A 16,905-nucleotide genomic window follows, 5' to 3' on the forward strand; every position below is an offset into this window, starting at 1 on the left:
GGCACATTTTAGAATGTCAAATAACAGTATCAACTGGATTATTATTTACTTATTGTGTGTGTTCATGAACAGAATAGACTGAGTAAAAATATAAGCTTGGCAGAGAAGAAGATCCCTGAGCTCGATTCAGACCATTGAAAACTGTTTCAGTCAGTAAAACATAAGCTTCCTCTAAATGAGTTCACTCATAATATATATATGTATAATTAATACAAATGAGCGAAAGCAACAGTTTGTGAACATCGTCACAGCTTTATTTAGTTTGGATTCACTTGTGTTGTAGAACATGCTCTGGTTGTCTTCACTGAACGTGTTGCAGGTGATGAACTAAATATATATTTTTGTTTGCTTCTCCTTGTACAACTTATCCTTGTAATAAAAACAAAACAAAATAAGGTTTAGTATATTTAAGACCAGTGTGTGCTGCTCACAGAACAGTGATGAAATATTTAGATTTCCTTATATACAAATTTACTTTGAACAAACCGTGGAAGTACACAATCAATCAAAGAATGGTTGAAAACACACACACACACACACACACACACACACACACACACACACGTCAGTGTTCATGTAGCTCAAAGTATATGACACCAAGTGTAACCCAAATAATGGAACTAAAATCCACTAGCACAAATAATAAAGAGCAAAGTCAAGTGAAAAGTACAAATATCTGAAATTTCAGGTAATAAAAAAAGGAATGAAAACTGTACAAAACATGAATAATTAATTACTAAAACCTAAAAAATGATCAGTATCTGAAATAAACTGAGCAAGTTGATGAGTTGTAAAGAGGTGAAACTGTTGTTGAGAGATGAGACTCGTTTACGGTTCGTAAGAGAAGCAGAAAAATGATTTCACATGCATATCTCGTGCCGATCCCGCCTCATGCTTACGGGTTTAAACATCATCAAGTCGCGAATTAGTTTTTACAAGGTTTGTTTTGTTCAAGAGGGACACAAGCTGATTTGGTACGTAGTCGTCTCTTGTCCGGTCCCATGATGAATCCAGTGGAAAATCATTCCCATACGCTGTGGTCTCGTAAACACTGCACTTTTCAAAACATAGTTAGAAAAAGGTGCAACACAAGATGCAGACTCATGCTTCGATCAGTCCTCCTGGTGTCCGGTTCGGTCCGGGTGTCCTGTAGATCTCTCCTGTAATGCACGTGCCAGTCAATAAACCGCTGAAGAACCAAGGCCTGCCTTCAGCTGTGTTTCATGGAGCTGCAGTGTGTGACGTCGAGACACTGTTAAACATCACTGGAAGTTCAGGAAGATTTTCTGCAGCATTTGTGCAGCTCAGACAAAAAACAAACCAAAGTCAGTCATCGCTAGACAATGTGCGTTTAGGACTAATGCGTGAACGCTGTCCAAGTAAACATGCTGAAAAGGTTTTCTCTTCTCTAAAGTCAGCCCACTGGAATTATGGGTAATGTGTTTATGACATTACTGACTTGATGCAAAGTTCCTCAGAATTCATTGGTGAATCTCAACAAAGGCACTGTGTCTCTGAGAAACACCTGTAAGGCGTCACAGCGCCCCCCTGTGGTCACGTCTTGTAGTGTTTATGGTGGTGAAGTGTGTCTGGTGTCTCTCTAAACAAACAGCAGTTTCTGGAGACCGCAGAGGGTTTGTTGGGCCCTGCTTCTCCTCTGTCAGAACGATCTGCCGGCTGACGTCTGCCACGAGGTGTGCGCATCGAGCCAATGGGACAGAAATCTCCAAAAACAAACGTCTCAAGTGACTTCAGCTTGAGCACGTTGCATTGGGGCCACAGTGCTAGCGGGCTACAGCGCTAACGTAGCGGTTAGCCTTTGTGCCCTGACGTCTCTCTCTGCTCAGCGAGGATCTCCGTCAGACGAGACCAAGTCAAACAGATACAGAGTCCCAGAAGAGCTCTGGTTAAACTCTCGTCCCTACATCGGCGGCTCCTCTTCCATGGGCTCATCCTCCGTCCTGAGCAGAAACACAACAAAGACGGTCATAAGACAGAAACAAAAGGACAGGTGGACGGAAGAAAGCAGAGACAGAGATTGTACCTTTTCTCCAATGCTGCGACAGATAAAGAAGCCATCGCTGACACGGTCTCGTTCTCCTCAGAGTCGCCTCTCTGAGCTTCCAGCAGAGACAAACCTGCGCTGGACACCACCCGCTGGACACAGCTCCAGTACTGACCTGAACACAGAGAACCGGACACACATCAACACCTTCAGCTCCAGCGTCAGATCAGCATGCTTTGATTCCCAGGTCCTGAGAACATGTTCAGCGTGTCTCCACTGCAGGGCAAACACTTCTGGATCATGGGGTCTGTTTATAACACAAGAAATCTTTCCACAGAGAAGAGGTCAGTATATAACACACTAGCCTCTAGCGCCATACAGACTTCCACTGATGAACTGACCCTGGACCATTCAGGGGTCAGGGATTTCATTCCTTTTGAACGACTCACTGTGATATTCCAGGACTTTTTCTATGGAGCGCACAGCGTTTTCATTGGGTCTCTGCTTCAGGACGTCTGCAGAAAGCGGCTCTAGCTGTTCAACACACACACAAACACATGCAATCAAAGTCACAAATCTATCTGTAACTAGTTAACATGTGTAAATGAAAACTTACAACGCAAAGGATGATGGGAAGTCGTTTACCTCTATCCCCAGCAGCGCTGAGACGCAGGCCTCAGAGGCGTCACATATGGCCCTGAGGTCATGACCTCCCTCCAGCGCCAGCACCACTCGACCCCCCGCTAACCCCATCAGCTGTTTAGTCAGGTGACCCAAACCTGTCACAAAACCATGTTAGTGTTTTACTGAAACGATCCAGACAACAAATAGAACCAGACAGAAGTGAGTTGACAGTAAAGAGGTGGAGCTTACATCTGGAGGTGAGTTTGTATCCTCCCAAAGGAGGAGGATGTCCTTCCACCGCGTCAAACCCTGCAGACACCAGCACCAGATCTGGAGCAAACTCGCTCGCGATCGGCATCACCACCGTCCTGGGAGGTCAAGCATTGACACACACCTTCACATTAGCAACTAAACGGGACTGCAGGATATTTATGGGACAAACATTTACTAGTGAATTATTAAAATCAAAAGTTGAGCTTGTTAACATTTAGTTAATCCACTGTGAACGACAACAAATTAACAAATACTGTAATAAATGAACTGTTCATGCTACGTAATGTACTTTAACTAATGGAACCTTATTGTAATTGTTTAAAATATTTTGAAAATAATAAAAATGTTGCGTAATCTATAATAACGGACATGGCCAATTTTATTGATTTGTTTTATTGCAGTCAGACACATGATGTACAGTTCGTCAGAGCCGTGCATTCACTGAGCTTTTATACATCACAGGATCACTTTTAGAAACAGTTATGTTTTAAGGGATTTAGAAACTTTAATTAATGCGGTCACATATAGAAAAACCCTTTCATAATCAATGAATCTTTTTTTTTCAGCATAAGAACTTTTGTCTAATTTTGCTCATTACAGTATGATGTCATCATGTTGATCTCTTGCTGCCAGCCAATCACAGCACTGCTCTTTCTGATGAACAGTAATCTGCTGATATATTAACCCAATCTGAAAACTTGTTTGAAGAACCGAATAAGCCAGAGCTCAGTTATCAGGATTAAAAGATCTGCCATCTATCAAATCATCTCAGATGTATTCAGCGAGGTACGAAGAACACAGTATGTACTGTATAAAGCATTATAGAAATAAAGGTGACTTGACTTGTGTGCATATCCAGTGTAAGAAAGGGTTTTTTATATATATAGGAGAGCATAAGTCTAAGTGGACGTCCATGACATGCGGAGTCCCACAAGGCTCAGTTCTTGCACCGCTCTTGTTTAGCCTGTATATGCTCCCACTGAGTCAAATAATGAGAAATAACCAGATTGCCTATCACAGCTATGCTGATGATACCCAGATTTACCTAGCCTTATCTCCAAATGACTACAGCCCCATTGACTCCCTCTGCCAATGCATTGATGAAATTAATAGTTGGATGTGCCAGAACTTTCTTCAGTTAAACAAGGAAAAAACTGAAGTCATTGCATTTGGAAACAAAGATGAAGTGTTCAAGGTGAATGCATACCTTGACTCTAGGGGTCAAACAACTAAAAATCAAGTCAGGAATCTTGGTGTGATTCTGGAGACAGACCTTAGTTTCAGTAGTCATGTCAAAGCAGTAACTAAATCAGCATACTATCATTTAAAAACATTGCAAGAATTAGATGTTTTGTTTCCAGCCAGGACTTGGAGAAACTTGTTCATGCCTTTATCACCAGCAGGGTGGACTATTGTAATGGGCTCTTCCCAAAAAGAGCATTAGACAGCTGCAGCTCATCCAGAACCAGAAGATCTGAGCATATCACACCAGTCCTCAGGTCCTTACACTGGCTTCCAGTTACATTTAGGATTGATTTTAAAGTACTTTTACTCATGTATATAAGTCACTAAATGACCTAGGACAGAAATATATTGCAGATATGCTCACTGAATATAAACCTAACAGAGCACTCAGATCACTAGGATCGAGTCAGTTAGAAATACCAAGGGTTCACACAAAACAAGGGGAGTCCGCCTTTAGTTACTATGCTGCCCGCAGCTGGAATCAGCTTCCAGAAGAGATCAGATGTGCTAAAACACTAGTCACATTTACATCTAGACTCAAAACTCATCTGTTTAGCTCTGCATTTATTTTAATCATTTTAAAAGTTTTAAAATTGCTTGTTTTATTTTTTTTCTTATTTTTCATGATTATTTTACTTTCTTTGATGTAAAGCACTTTGAATTACCATTGTGTATGAAATGTGCTATTTAACTAAACTTGCCTTGCCTAAGAACTGTACATAGAAATGCAATGTTATTTTTTTTTATAGTGCTTTATACAATACAGACTTGTTTTAAAGCAGCTTTAGTTATAAACAGGAAACCAGTGATGTAAACAAAACTGAGTTCTGCTGTAAGTTAGCTCTTGAGGACAATAAACAGTCAACATTCAGTCGAAATCAGTTCATTGTTGATTCAGTTCGGTTCAATAACTCTGTAAATCCATTATTTACGAAATGAGTTTAATTACTCTATAATAATTATTAATCAGATTCTGTCCTTAAAACCACAAGAGCAAGAAGGAAACAACACAACTCGTGAGTGTGTGCAAGAGTGTGCGAGAGTGTGTGTGTGTGTGTGTGTGTGTGCGAGAGTGAGTGTGTGTGTGTGTGTGTGTGTGTGTGAGTGTGTGCAAGAGTGTGCGAGAGTGTGTGTGAGAGTGTGAGAATGTGTGTGTGTGTGTATGTGAGTGCGTGTGTGTGTGTGTGTGTGGGTGCGCGAGAGTGTGTGTGTGTGTGTGTGTGGGCATGTTTTTGTATCATATCAGGACACAACTCTGTATAATGACATGGGTATGACACAGGTATTACAAGGAGAGAGTGACTTATGAGGACATAACCCATGTCCCCATTTTTCAAAACACTTATAAATCATACAGAATGAGTTTTTTTGAGAAAGTAAAAATGCAGAAAGTTTCCTGTGAGGGTTAGGGTTAGGTGTAGGGTTGGTGAAGGGCCATAGAATATACAGTTTCTACAGAATAAAAACCATTACACCTATGGGATGAACACACTTTACACAAAAACAAACGTGTGTGTGTGTGTGTGTGTGTGTGCTCATGTATTTAAACACTCAATCACCTCCTGACATCTTAATGCATCAGTCACATTCACAAACAGCTGACCGTCGATGAACAGATCTGATGAGGTGAAGAGAACGGATGATAAATGTGTTTGATGAGACTATTTTACCTGAAGGCAGCGAGGTATTCTGCGTCTCCCATCGGTGGATCCAGTCCTCCAGTAAACGCCATGTTGACATTGAAACTGACCCCCGGTCCACTGCCCACCTGTTCAGAGGAAGTGCTGCTCGAGTAAGGAACAAATCTAACCTCCCACAATCCACTTCACTCGTATCATCGTATTACCTCTTCAGGAGCACCGCTGCCCGGGAAGAAATTACCATCGTCGTATCGATGAAGTGAGATGTACAGAACTCTGGGATCGTCGTAGAACGCTTGTTGTGTTCCGTTGCCATGATGAACGTCCTGAATGTGGTGTAACGAAAATAGTCAACAAAGAAAAGACAATACAGAAGTGCCAAATAATTCTTCAAAATAAACTCACCCAATCAACAATCAGAATTTTGCCGACATTGAGTCTCTGCTGTAGGAGTTTAGCTGCTATGGCAACAGAGTTAAAGTAACAGAAGCCCCTGTGATTGGACGAGAGCAGCAGTGTTACAGGAGTGAAGGAAGAAAGCACAGAAGGACAAACACAGAGACGCGTCTCACATGGGTGTGCTCTCCTCTGCGTGGTGTCCCGGCGGCCGGACCACTGCGAAACCATTCTGCATTGAGAAGAGACACACCACTCTACATCAATCAAACAATACTGACAGACATAAAGAGAGGAAGATGATGGCAGACAGTGACCTTCAGCTCTCCTGATGCCACTTTGAAGACGAGTTCGACCACAGAACCGACAGCCAGACGCGCTGCGCTCGACGAGTGAACTTCATTCCAGACCGTGTCACTGTCCACCTTCACAGAAAAGGAAGAAACCAGAAACCTTCATTACAATGATGCTCAAACGAGAAAGAGATTGTTGAGACATGCTCCAATTCATTCTACTCACCCCAATGCCGCCACACGGCAGCCTGACGAACATAGAGATGACAGAACCTGAGCCAGACAGAGAGAAGAACACTTATCAGAGATGCTTCGACACTACAGAGTCGGTGTCTGTCTGTGTAATGCAGGGCCTTCCAGCTAAATTTAGCTCCAACCCCAATGAAACACACCTAAACCAGCTAATCAAGGTCTAACTGGTATACTAGAAACTTCCAGGCCAGTGTTTTGGAGCTGGTTGGAGCTAAACTCTGCTGGCCTCCAGGATGGAGCTTGGACAGCCGTGGAGTAAATGATGACAGGATCTTGATGGAAATGACTTACTGTCCAGTTTCTGCCGTAGTGGGTTGGTTCCATACAACATGACATGAGCTTCAGAATGAACCGTCTGCAGTTCCTCTAATGTGGCTTTTCTCCCACGGATACACTGAAAATACAAGACAGAGAGATTGACTAGAGCACGACAGCGCCCCCTGCTGACATCAGGAGAGATGAACTGCAGCTCAGTGCTTGAAGAAAATAAAACAACAACAGAGTCCAGAACCAGCACTCAGCAGAGGAACACAGCTCTGAGATTAGGAAGTGCAACACGATGCACCATTAGAATCAAACTTTAAGGATGAAAATCTTAAACTCACTAGGTGACCCAGAGAAAAAAAAAGAGTTTTTGAACAACTATCTATGTACAAATTGACCAACAGAAGATTTTTCCTGAACTTTGTGGACAAATCCTCACATTAAAATAGCAAAACAAATTCACAATCAATCTGTAAAAATCTGGATGTTTTTGTTTCAGTGACACACAGAGATTGATTCAGCTCATGCATCAAGCTGTTCATCAGAAAAGGAAAAATAACTCCAATATTACAGAAAAGGAAAATGACGGCCATTGAGAAATATCCTTGGCCAGTAAATTTCACCATTGGCAGGTGTGACCAAAGATTACTCCTGGACCCTTCCAGTCCGAACAGCAGTGTTAGCGTTACAGCAGTGTCAGTCTTACAGCAGTGTTACAGCAGTGTTAGTGTTACAGCAGTGTTAGTCTTACAGCAGTGTTAGCGTTACAGCAGTATTAGCGTTACAGCAGTGTTAGTGTTACAGCAGTGTTAGTGTTACAGCAGTGTTAGTGTTACAGCAGTGTTAGTCTTACAGCAGTGTTAGTGTTACAGCAGTGTTAGTCTTACAGCAGTGTTACAGCAGTGTTAGTGTTACAGCAGTGTTAGTGTTACAGCAGTGTTACAGCAGTGTTAGTCTTACAGCAGTGTTAGTGTAACAGCAGTGTTAGTGTTACAGCAGTGTTAGTCTTACAGCAGTGTTAGCGTTACAGCAGTATTAGCGTTACAGCAGTGTTAGTGTTACAGCAGTGTTAGTGTTACAGCAGTGTTAGTCTTACAGCAGTGTTACAGCAGTGTTAGTGTTACAGCAGTGTTAGTGTTACAGCAGTGTTAGTGTAACAGCAGTGTTAGTGTTACAGCAGTGTTAGTCTTACAGCAGTGTTAGTGTTACAGCAGTGTTAGTGTTACAGCAGTGTTAGTCTTACAGCAGTGTTACAGCAGTGTTAGTGTTACAGCAGTGTTAGTGTTACAGCAGTGTTAGTGTAACAGCAGTGTTAGTGTTACAGCAGTGTTAGTCTTACAGCAGTGTTACAGCAGTGTTAGTGTTACAGCAGTGTTAGTGTTACAGCAGTGTTAGTGTTACAGCAGTGTTAGTGTTACAGCAGTGTTAGTCTTACAGCAGTGTTACAGCAGTGTTAGTGTTACAGCAGTGTTAGTCTTACAGCAGTGTTACAGCAGTGTTAGTCTTACAGCAGTGTTAGTGTAACAGCAGTGTTAGTGTTACAGCAGTGTTAGTCTTACAGCAGTGTTAGCGTTACAGCAGTATTAGCGTTACAGCAGTGTTAGTGTTACAGCAGTGTTAGTGTTACAGCAGTGTTAGTCTTACAGCAGTGTTACAGCAGTGTTAGTGTTACAGCAGTGTTAGTGTTACAGCAGTGTTAGTGTAACAGCAGTGTTAGTGTTACATCAGTGTTAGTGTTACAGCAGTGTTACAGCAGTGTTAGTGTTACAGCAGTGTTAGTCTTACAGCAGTGTTAGTGTAACATCAGTGTTAGTGTTACATCAGTGTTACATCAGTGTTACAGCAGTGTTAGTGTTACAGCAGTGTTAGTGTTACAGCAGTGTTAGTGTTACAGCAGTGTTAGTCTTACAGCAGTGTTACAGCAGTGTTAGTCTTACAGCAGTGTTAGTGTTACAGCAGTGTTACAGCAGTGTTAGTGTTACAGCAGTGTTAGTCTTACAGCAGTGTTAGTGTTACAGCAGTGTTACAGCAGTGTTAGTGTTACAGCAGTGTTAGTCTTACAGCAGTGTTACAGCAGTGTTAGTGTTACAGCAGTGTTAGTGTTACAGCAGTGTTAGTCTTACAGCAGTGTTACAGCAGTGTTAGTGTTACAGCAGTGTTAGTGTTACAGCAGTGTTAGTCTTACAGCAGTGTTAGTCTTACAGCAGTGTTACAGCAGTGTTAGTGTTACAGCAGTGTTAGTCTTACAGCAGTGTTAGTGTTACAGCAGTGTTAGTCTTACAGCAGTGTTACAGCAGTGTTAGTCTTACAGCAGTGTTAGTGTTACAGCAGTGTTAGTCTTACAGCAGTGTTACAGCAGTGTTAGTCTTACAGCAGTGTTACAGCAGTGTTAGTGTTACAGCAGTGTTAGTGTTACAGCAGTGTTACAGCAGTGTTAGTGTTACAGCAGTGTTAGTCTTACAGCAGTGTTAGTGTAACAGCAGTGTTAGTGTTACATCAGTGTTACAGCAGTGTTAGTCTTACAGCAGTGTTACAGCAGTGTTAGTGTAACAGCAGTGTTAGTGTAACAGCAGTGTTAGTGTTACATCAGTGTTACAGCAGTGTTAGTCTTACAGCAGTGTTACAGCAGTGTTAGTGTAACAGCAGTGTTAGTGTTACAGCAGTGTTAGTGTAACAGCAGTGTTAGTGTTACAGCAGTGTTAGTGTTACAGCAGTGTTAGTGTAACAGCAGTGTTAGTGTTACAGCAGTGTTAGTGTAACAGCAGTGTTAGTGTTACAGCAGTGTTAGTCTTACAGCAGTGTAACAGCAGTGTTAGTGTAACAGCAGTGTTAGTGTTGATGAGACGTGTCCCACCTCACACCGGCTGCGCAGACCCGTCTCCTGCAGCCGAGACCAGATGCTCTGGATGCGTCCGGCGTGTTCGGGGTGTGTGTTGGTGTTTCCACACATACACTGGTGCTTCTGCATGAGAGAGTCATACACCAGACCTAGAGAAAAATACACAATGCACATGCAGAAACATGAACTGGAGCGTTCCTCCTTATGAATTCTGTTTCACTGCCTTTAACTGTCATTTTGCATTATTGACACACTGTTTTCCTAATTAATGTTGTTCAGTTGCTTTGATGCAATGTATTACCTGTGGTAAAATGAGGTTTGGAAGGCTGTTCCTGTGGACTGATGAAGGAGGCGGATGCAGGAGATGACTGGGCTCTGGACAGAGGACGGTGTCCTGGGAAACTGACCGATGCACCGGCCGCCTCCATCGACGCCTGGTAGTTTCTGAGCTGATGAATCCTCTGCTGCTCCAGAAGAAGGGCCTGCTGCTCTCACACACACACACACACACACACACACACACACACACACACACACACACACACACACACACACACATACACACTCTCTTGCATTTGTGGTTTTTAATGTTTATTTGTTTTTGCTTTACAGGGACACAGAAACCTCTTCGCAATGTTTCATGATCGGGTCCTTAATGTAAAGACAATTTAATGGGTACTCTTTTTTTGTTTTTATTATTTTAGAATGTTTAACATAAGTGTTAAATCTTCAGATGTTGTTGTTGTTAGCAGTATCAGGTTCTTAGTAACCTCTGATCAGCTTCCAACACCGAAGGGAGACACAGCGGAGAGATTTCAGCACGGAGGATGAAAACCAGACTCAACGACTGAGTAAAGACGTTTCTTTATCTGAAGGCATTCTCTTGTGATTAAATGTTGTTTTGGTTAATTAAGTGTTAGCACTGTTACAGTTGTTAGTCTGCACCAGCTTTCTTATACTATAAATGGTGTTTGTAGGAATTGCAGTATGAATGGGTGATAATTAATAAAACAATGATTTCGATGATAAACTATTGAGTAATTTTAAATACAGTTTGTAATCAGTGGGTTTTAAAGTTACCATCACGACAAGCTTGAATCAGAAGAGAATGCCTTCAGATAAAAAAATCTCTCCGCTGTGTCTCCCTTTGGTGCCAGAATCTGCTTTAATGCCTGCTTTAATAAAAAGTTACTGAGAACCTGATACTGCTAACAACAACATCTGGACATTAAACACTTATGTTAAACATTACAGATTGATCTGAATAAACAGGGTTAGTGCCAGTTTGCTGTATAAGACAGCAGGCTATGTATTTTGTGTGAACAAACTGAATGCAGTCCGCTCATGTGTGACTATTCGCTCATCTATTTGCAAATGCAGATTCAATGATCCATAAATACTCATCATCATTCCTAAATGTGTGAAGGAAATTAATTTATGAATTTTGTTTTGTAATGTATTATTTTTTAGGCTGATCTGGCTCTGTAACAACACGCACAAGAGGGCGATACAAACAGCAAACACAGCATCTCTCACCTGTTTGAAGAGCAGCTCTTGTTCATCCTGTCCCTGCTCCTCTGTGAGATCAGCGACTTCCTGTTTGATGTGGAGGCTCATGGGAAGGGTTTCCGTTTGCTGCTCTCGGAGCTCTTCCTCCGTCTCTTCTGGGTGACTCTGGTGCTGCCGCTCACAGGGTTTACTCAACATCTAACACACAGACAGAAAACACATCATTGTTAAAATAACTGGTAAGATATAGCATACATTTTTTTGGCCATATTGCCCAGCCCAGAACTTTTTATAATTCCCTGGGAATCAAACCCATGACCTTAGCGTTGTTATCACCATGCTCTAATATTAACCTTTTTCCACTATGCTTACTTGAACATTACTGAGATGTTTGGCTCATTTAGACGGAGAAAACAGCTGCTCTTCATTCAGGACTGGAGCAACTCGTGAATGGACTCGCTTTGGTTCAAGCTAGAGCCACTGGGACTCAATACATTAACAACATTTAATTTGATGCTTTTATTCACAGTGAGCTGCAGTGCACTCAAGGTGCCAAAGCCAAGCTGAAGCACCATCATCACAGTTACTGTCTGTAGCGAGGTGGCCAGGAGCCAGAGAACATTATTGACGTCAGAGCCTCCTTTGTTGCCTAATCTTTATCTTTTCTTCCAACCAAGCGTTTCTTTTTTCCTTCCTTCTGAATGTGAGGAACTCCAGAGTGAGCAGCTTCCAGCCGGAGTCCATCTGATGTTCAGTGGTGTGTTTAAATACACAGACATTTAGAGAAGACAATCACACTCCAGTACCTGTACTCCACACACAAGAAGAGTTAAGCCTCAACCCTGATTATATGCCCCAGATCCAGCTGATCCAGTTCTTTAGGCCTATTTGAGAACTACATGTGTGTGTTGAAGCAGGAAATAAACTGCAGGGCGACTGTTGTAGAGCATCCCTGAACAAGCCTGTTTTGCTGATATGAATATACCTTGACCTCAGATTGACCTCATCTGGCCATGTCTCATGTTCGAAGGGACTCTAAACTCAGCCCAGATCCTCAGCGGTCAACATACCATCATGTGCTGGTGAGATATCTGCTTCCTTGGAGCATTCACCATTAACCACATGAACAGAAGCGCAGCAAACAGAAGCGCAGGGATGATATTAATCACATCCACCTGAGATATATCTCTGCTACAGCTAATTATTACAACCGTTCCATCTGTCACGGCAGGGATAGGGTGAAGAGCTCAATGTCTGACCTTGTTGATGTGGAGCTGCTGGAAGTGCTGCTTGTGTTTCTCCAGGAACTGCTGGTGCTGTTGTTGAACCACAAGCTGCTGAAGAGCCTGTCCACTCTGGGGTAGAGGAGCCGACTGTGTGCGGCCCAGCGTCCGGTGCTGACCCAGCTTCTGCAGTGACCCCACTCCCATCCCTGCAACACATACACTCCTCATGAACACACTCCTCATGAACACTCCTGCAACACACACACTCCTCATGAACACACTCCTCATGAACACTCCTGCAACACACACACTCCTCATAGCACACTCCTGCAACACACACCTCATGAACACACTCCTCATGAACACTCCTGCAACACACACACTCCTCATGAACACTCCTGCAACACACACACTCCTCATGAACACACTCCTCATGAACACTCCTGCAACACACACACTCCTCATGAACACACTCCTCATGAACACTCCTGCAACACACACACTCCTCATCAACACTCCTGCAACACACACACTCCTCATGAACACTCCTGCAACACACACACTCCTCATGAACACACTCCTCATGAACTCACTCCTCATGAACACTCCTGCAGCACACACACTCTTCATGAACACTCCTGCAACACACACACTCCTCATGAACAAAATCCTCATGAACACACTCCTAATGAACACTCCTGCAACACACACACTCCTCATGCACACAATCCCCATCAACACTCCTGTAACACACACACTCCTCATGAACACTCCTGCAGCACACACACTCCTCATGAACACACTCCTCTTGAACACTCCTGCAACACACACACTCCTCATGAACACTCCTGCAACACACACTCCTCATGAACACACTGCTCATGAACACTCCTGCAACACACACACACTCCCCATCAACACTCCTGCAACACACACACTCCTCATGAACACTCCTGCAACACACACACTCCTCATGAACACTCCTGCAGCACACACACTCCTCATGAACACTCCTGCAACACACACACTCATGAACACTCCTGCAACACACACACTCCTCATGAACAAAATCCTCATGAACACACTCCTAATGAACACTCCTGCAACACACACACTCCTCATGAACACAATCCCCATCAACACTCCTGTAACACACACACTCCTCATGAACACTCCTGCAACACACACACTCCTCATGAACACACTCCTCATGAACACACTCCTCATGAACACACTCCTCATGAACACACTCCTCATGAACACTCCTGCAGCACACACACTCCTTATGAACACTCCTCATGAACATACTCCTCATGAACACACTCCTCATGAACATACTCCTCATGAACACACTCCTCATGAACACTCCTACAACACACACACTCCTCATGAACACTCCTGCAACACACACACTCCTCATGAACACACTCCTCATGAACACAATCCTCATGAACACTCCTGCAACACACACACTCCTCATAGCACACTCCTGCAACACACACCTCATGAACACACTCCTCATGAACACTCCTGCAACACACAGTCCTCATGAACACACTCCTCATGAATACTCCTGCAACACACACACTCCTCATGAACACACTCCTCATGAACACTCCTGCAACACACACACTCCTCATGAACACACTCCTCATGAACACACTCCTCATGAACACTCCTGCAACACACACACTCCGCATGAACACACTCCTCATGAACACTCCAGCAACACACACACTCCTCATGAACACACTCCTCATGAACACACTCCACATGAACACTCCTGCAACACACACATCTCATGAACTCACTCCTCATGAACACTCCTGCAACACACACACTCCTCATGAACACACTCCTCATGAACACTCCTGCAACACACACACTCCTCATGAACACTCCTGCAACGAACACACTCCTCATGAACTCACTCCTCATGGACACTCCTGCAACACACACACTCCTCATGAACACACTCCACATGAACACTCCTGCAACACACACCTCATGAACTCACTCCTCATGAACACTCCTGCAACACACACACTCCTCATGAACACACTCCTCATGAACACTCCTGCAGCACACACACTCCTCATGAACACTCCTGCAACACACACACACTCCTCATGAACACTCCTGCAGCACACACACTCCTCATGAACACTCCTGCAATGAACACACTCCTCATGAACTCACTCCTCATGGACATTCCTGCAACACACACTCCTCATGAACACACTCCTCATGAACTCACTCCTCATGAACACTCCTGCAACACACACACTCCTAATGAACACACTCCTCATGAACACTCCTGCAACACACACACTCCTCATGAACACACTCCTCATGAACACTCCTGCAACACACACACTCCTCATGAACACACTCCTCATGAACACACTCCACATGAACACTCCTGCAACACACACATCTCATGAACTCACTCCTCATGAACACTCCTGCAACACACACACTCCTCATGAACACACTCCTCATGAACACTCCAACACTGATCGAACTAACCGAGGGACCCCTGACTCACCGCACCTCTGCGCTGTTATGGACAGAGGATTGTTCACACATTTCAAGGTTTTTGTAATGCTTTGACACCGGCCATGGGAAACGCTCCGCAATCTGATCAGTAGCTATTAGCCAAATAACAAATATTTGTAATGGCCTGCTCACGGTTACTAAACCAGGACAGAATCTCAAAGAACCCCAAGCTCTACTCACCTGTGGCCAAAGGACTCGGTGGGGCTGATTGCTCCAGAAGGACCATGTGCTGCAGTAATGCATTGTGGGAGTTTGCAGTGTCCGAATTGCCAAGAAATGATGGCAGGTGAGAGGTGACCAGGAACGGAGAGCTTATGGGTAAACCGGTCACAGACAAACATTCACTGTCCGGCTGGGTAGATGTCACCTGATTGAAGAAACAACAACAAAAAACTGAGCCTTTTCCAAAGCATCACATGACAAAGCAGCAGTAAGATGAGTGCTGACTTAACACAATCAAACAGTCCAGAGCCTCTAACTGTGTCAAATACAGTTCGATTAAGATCAGTTCGGTATTAACTGTGAATGGTACAGTGTCACAGTCTAATTACTAGGTTTATTTTTCAGTATAAATATCTCAACATCCTTTAAAAACAAATTTAATTAAAAAACAAAACTAACTAAAACAGACAATTTCAGAAAATCTGTCTTGAATTAAGAGCATTTATTTAACCCCTTGTCAAAACTGTTGTAAGAGCACAAGCTCGGTGAGATCTGAACACTCACGTTGTTGGTGCCGGTGGCCGGCAGACCCAGGGTGATGTTGGGTAATGAAGGAGACGTGTAGAGAGACAGCTGACTGACCCCCCCGTCCTGACCCGCCGGCCTGTGAGACGACTGGACCACATTCACATTCAATTCATGTTTATTTGTAAAGCGATTTTTACGATACAAATCATTGCAAAGCAACTTATTTAGTAGTCGCTTATCAGTGGTGACTGTCAGTTTATGTGTAAATGAATACAAGACGTAGACAACTAGAAGACTGTAACACTATTAATATATGATGCAATCACACTTGTGGCAATATTTGGTAGTTCTGTACAGTAGTTCTCTTTTAGCAGATGCTTTTATAAAAGTGACTTAAAATAGACGAATATAAGCAGTTTACCACAGAGCTAACAGTATTCATAGTGAAGGATGCTAGGTTTATAAGAGAGCTAGACTAGGAAACAAGCTAGAGATGAAATGTAGAGAAAGAGGAATTGTGTGTGTGTGTGTGTAGACGTGTGTGTTAGAGGTCTGCAAGGCTTTTAACTGAAGTCTGAACCCGGGCCATACCCGAGTATTACTTTCAATACAAACCCTAAACCTGAGAGAAGTTCAGGAAACATCAGGCTCGAGTCGGTTAGCAGACCTCTAGTATCACTCCCACACACACACACACACACACACACACTCCCACACACGCACACACACTCTCTCTCTCTCTCTCTCTCACACACACACACACTCACTCACACACACACACACACTCACTCTCACTCTCTCTCACACACACACGTTTGTTTTTGTGTAAAGTGTGTTCATCCCATAGGTGTAATGGTTTTTATTCTGTAGAAACTGTATATTCTATGTCCCTTCACCAACCCTACACCTAACCCTAACCCTCACAGGAAACTTTGTGCATTTTTACTTTCTCAAAAAAACTCATTCTGTATGATTTATAAGTGTTTTGAAAAATGGGGACATGGGTTATGTCCTCATAAGTCACCCTCTCCTTGTAATACCTGTGTCATACCCATGTCATTATACACACATACACACACACACACACACA

General features: G+C 43.2%; 1 protein-coding gene across 2 annotated transcripts in view; it reads right to left on the reverse strand.

Annotated features, from left to right (window-relative positions):
* Positions 1-232: 232 nt before the first annotated feature.
* Positions 233-16,905, reverse strand: part of LOC113050120 (histone deacetylase 4-like) — a 57,130-nt gene continuing 40,457 nt past the window's right edge. For both annotated transcript variants that reach the window (XM_026212811.1, XM_026212812.1), the window contains 18 exons: positions 15,852-15,962; positions 15,306-15,492; positions 12,600-12,772; positions 11,368-11,538; positions 10,133-10,316; positions 9,847-9,980; positions 7,020-7,122; positions 6,703-6,749; positions 6,501-6,608; positions 6,360-6,415; positions 6,193-6,280; positions 5,994-6,113; positions 5,818-5,915; positions 2,879-2,997; positions 2,651-2,784; positions 2,455-2,539; positions 2,045-2,180; positions 233-1,961 (listed from right to left, as the gene is read on the reverse strand). In XM_026212811.1, coding sequence (XP_026068596.1) covers positions 1,922-1,961; positions 2,045-2,180; positions 2,455-2,539; positions 2,651-2,784; positions 2,879-2,997; positions 5,818-5,915; positions 5,994-6,113; positions 6,193-6,280; positions 6,360-6,415; positions 6,501-6,608; positions 6,703-6,749; positions 7,020-7,122; positions 9,847-9,980; positions 10,133-10,316; positions 11,368-11,538; positions 12,600-12,772; positions 15,306-15,492; positions 15,852-15,962 — 2,094 coding nt within the window. In that variant the 3' untranslated portion in view covers positions 233-1,921. The remainder of the gene's footprint in view (positions 1,962-2,044; positions 2,181-2,454; positions 2,540-2,650; positions 2,785-2,878; positions 2,998-5,817; positions 5,916-5,993; positions 6,114-6,192; positions 6,281-6,359; positions 6,416-6,500; positions 6,609-6,702; positions 6,750-7,019; positions 7,123-9,846; positions 9,981-10,132; positions 10,317-11,367; positions 11,539-12,599; positions 12,773-15,305; positions 15,493-15,851; positions 15,963-16,905) is intronic.

The sequence above is a fragment of the Carassius auratus genome, chromosome 31 (assembly GCF_003368295.1).
Source record: "Carassius auratus strain Wakin chromosome 31, ASM336829v1, whole genome shotgun sequence".
NCBI lineage: Eukaryota > Metazoa > Chordata > Actinopteri > Cypriniformes > Cyprinidae > Carassius > Carassius auratus.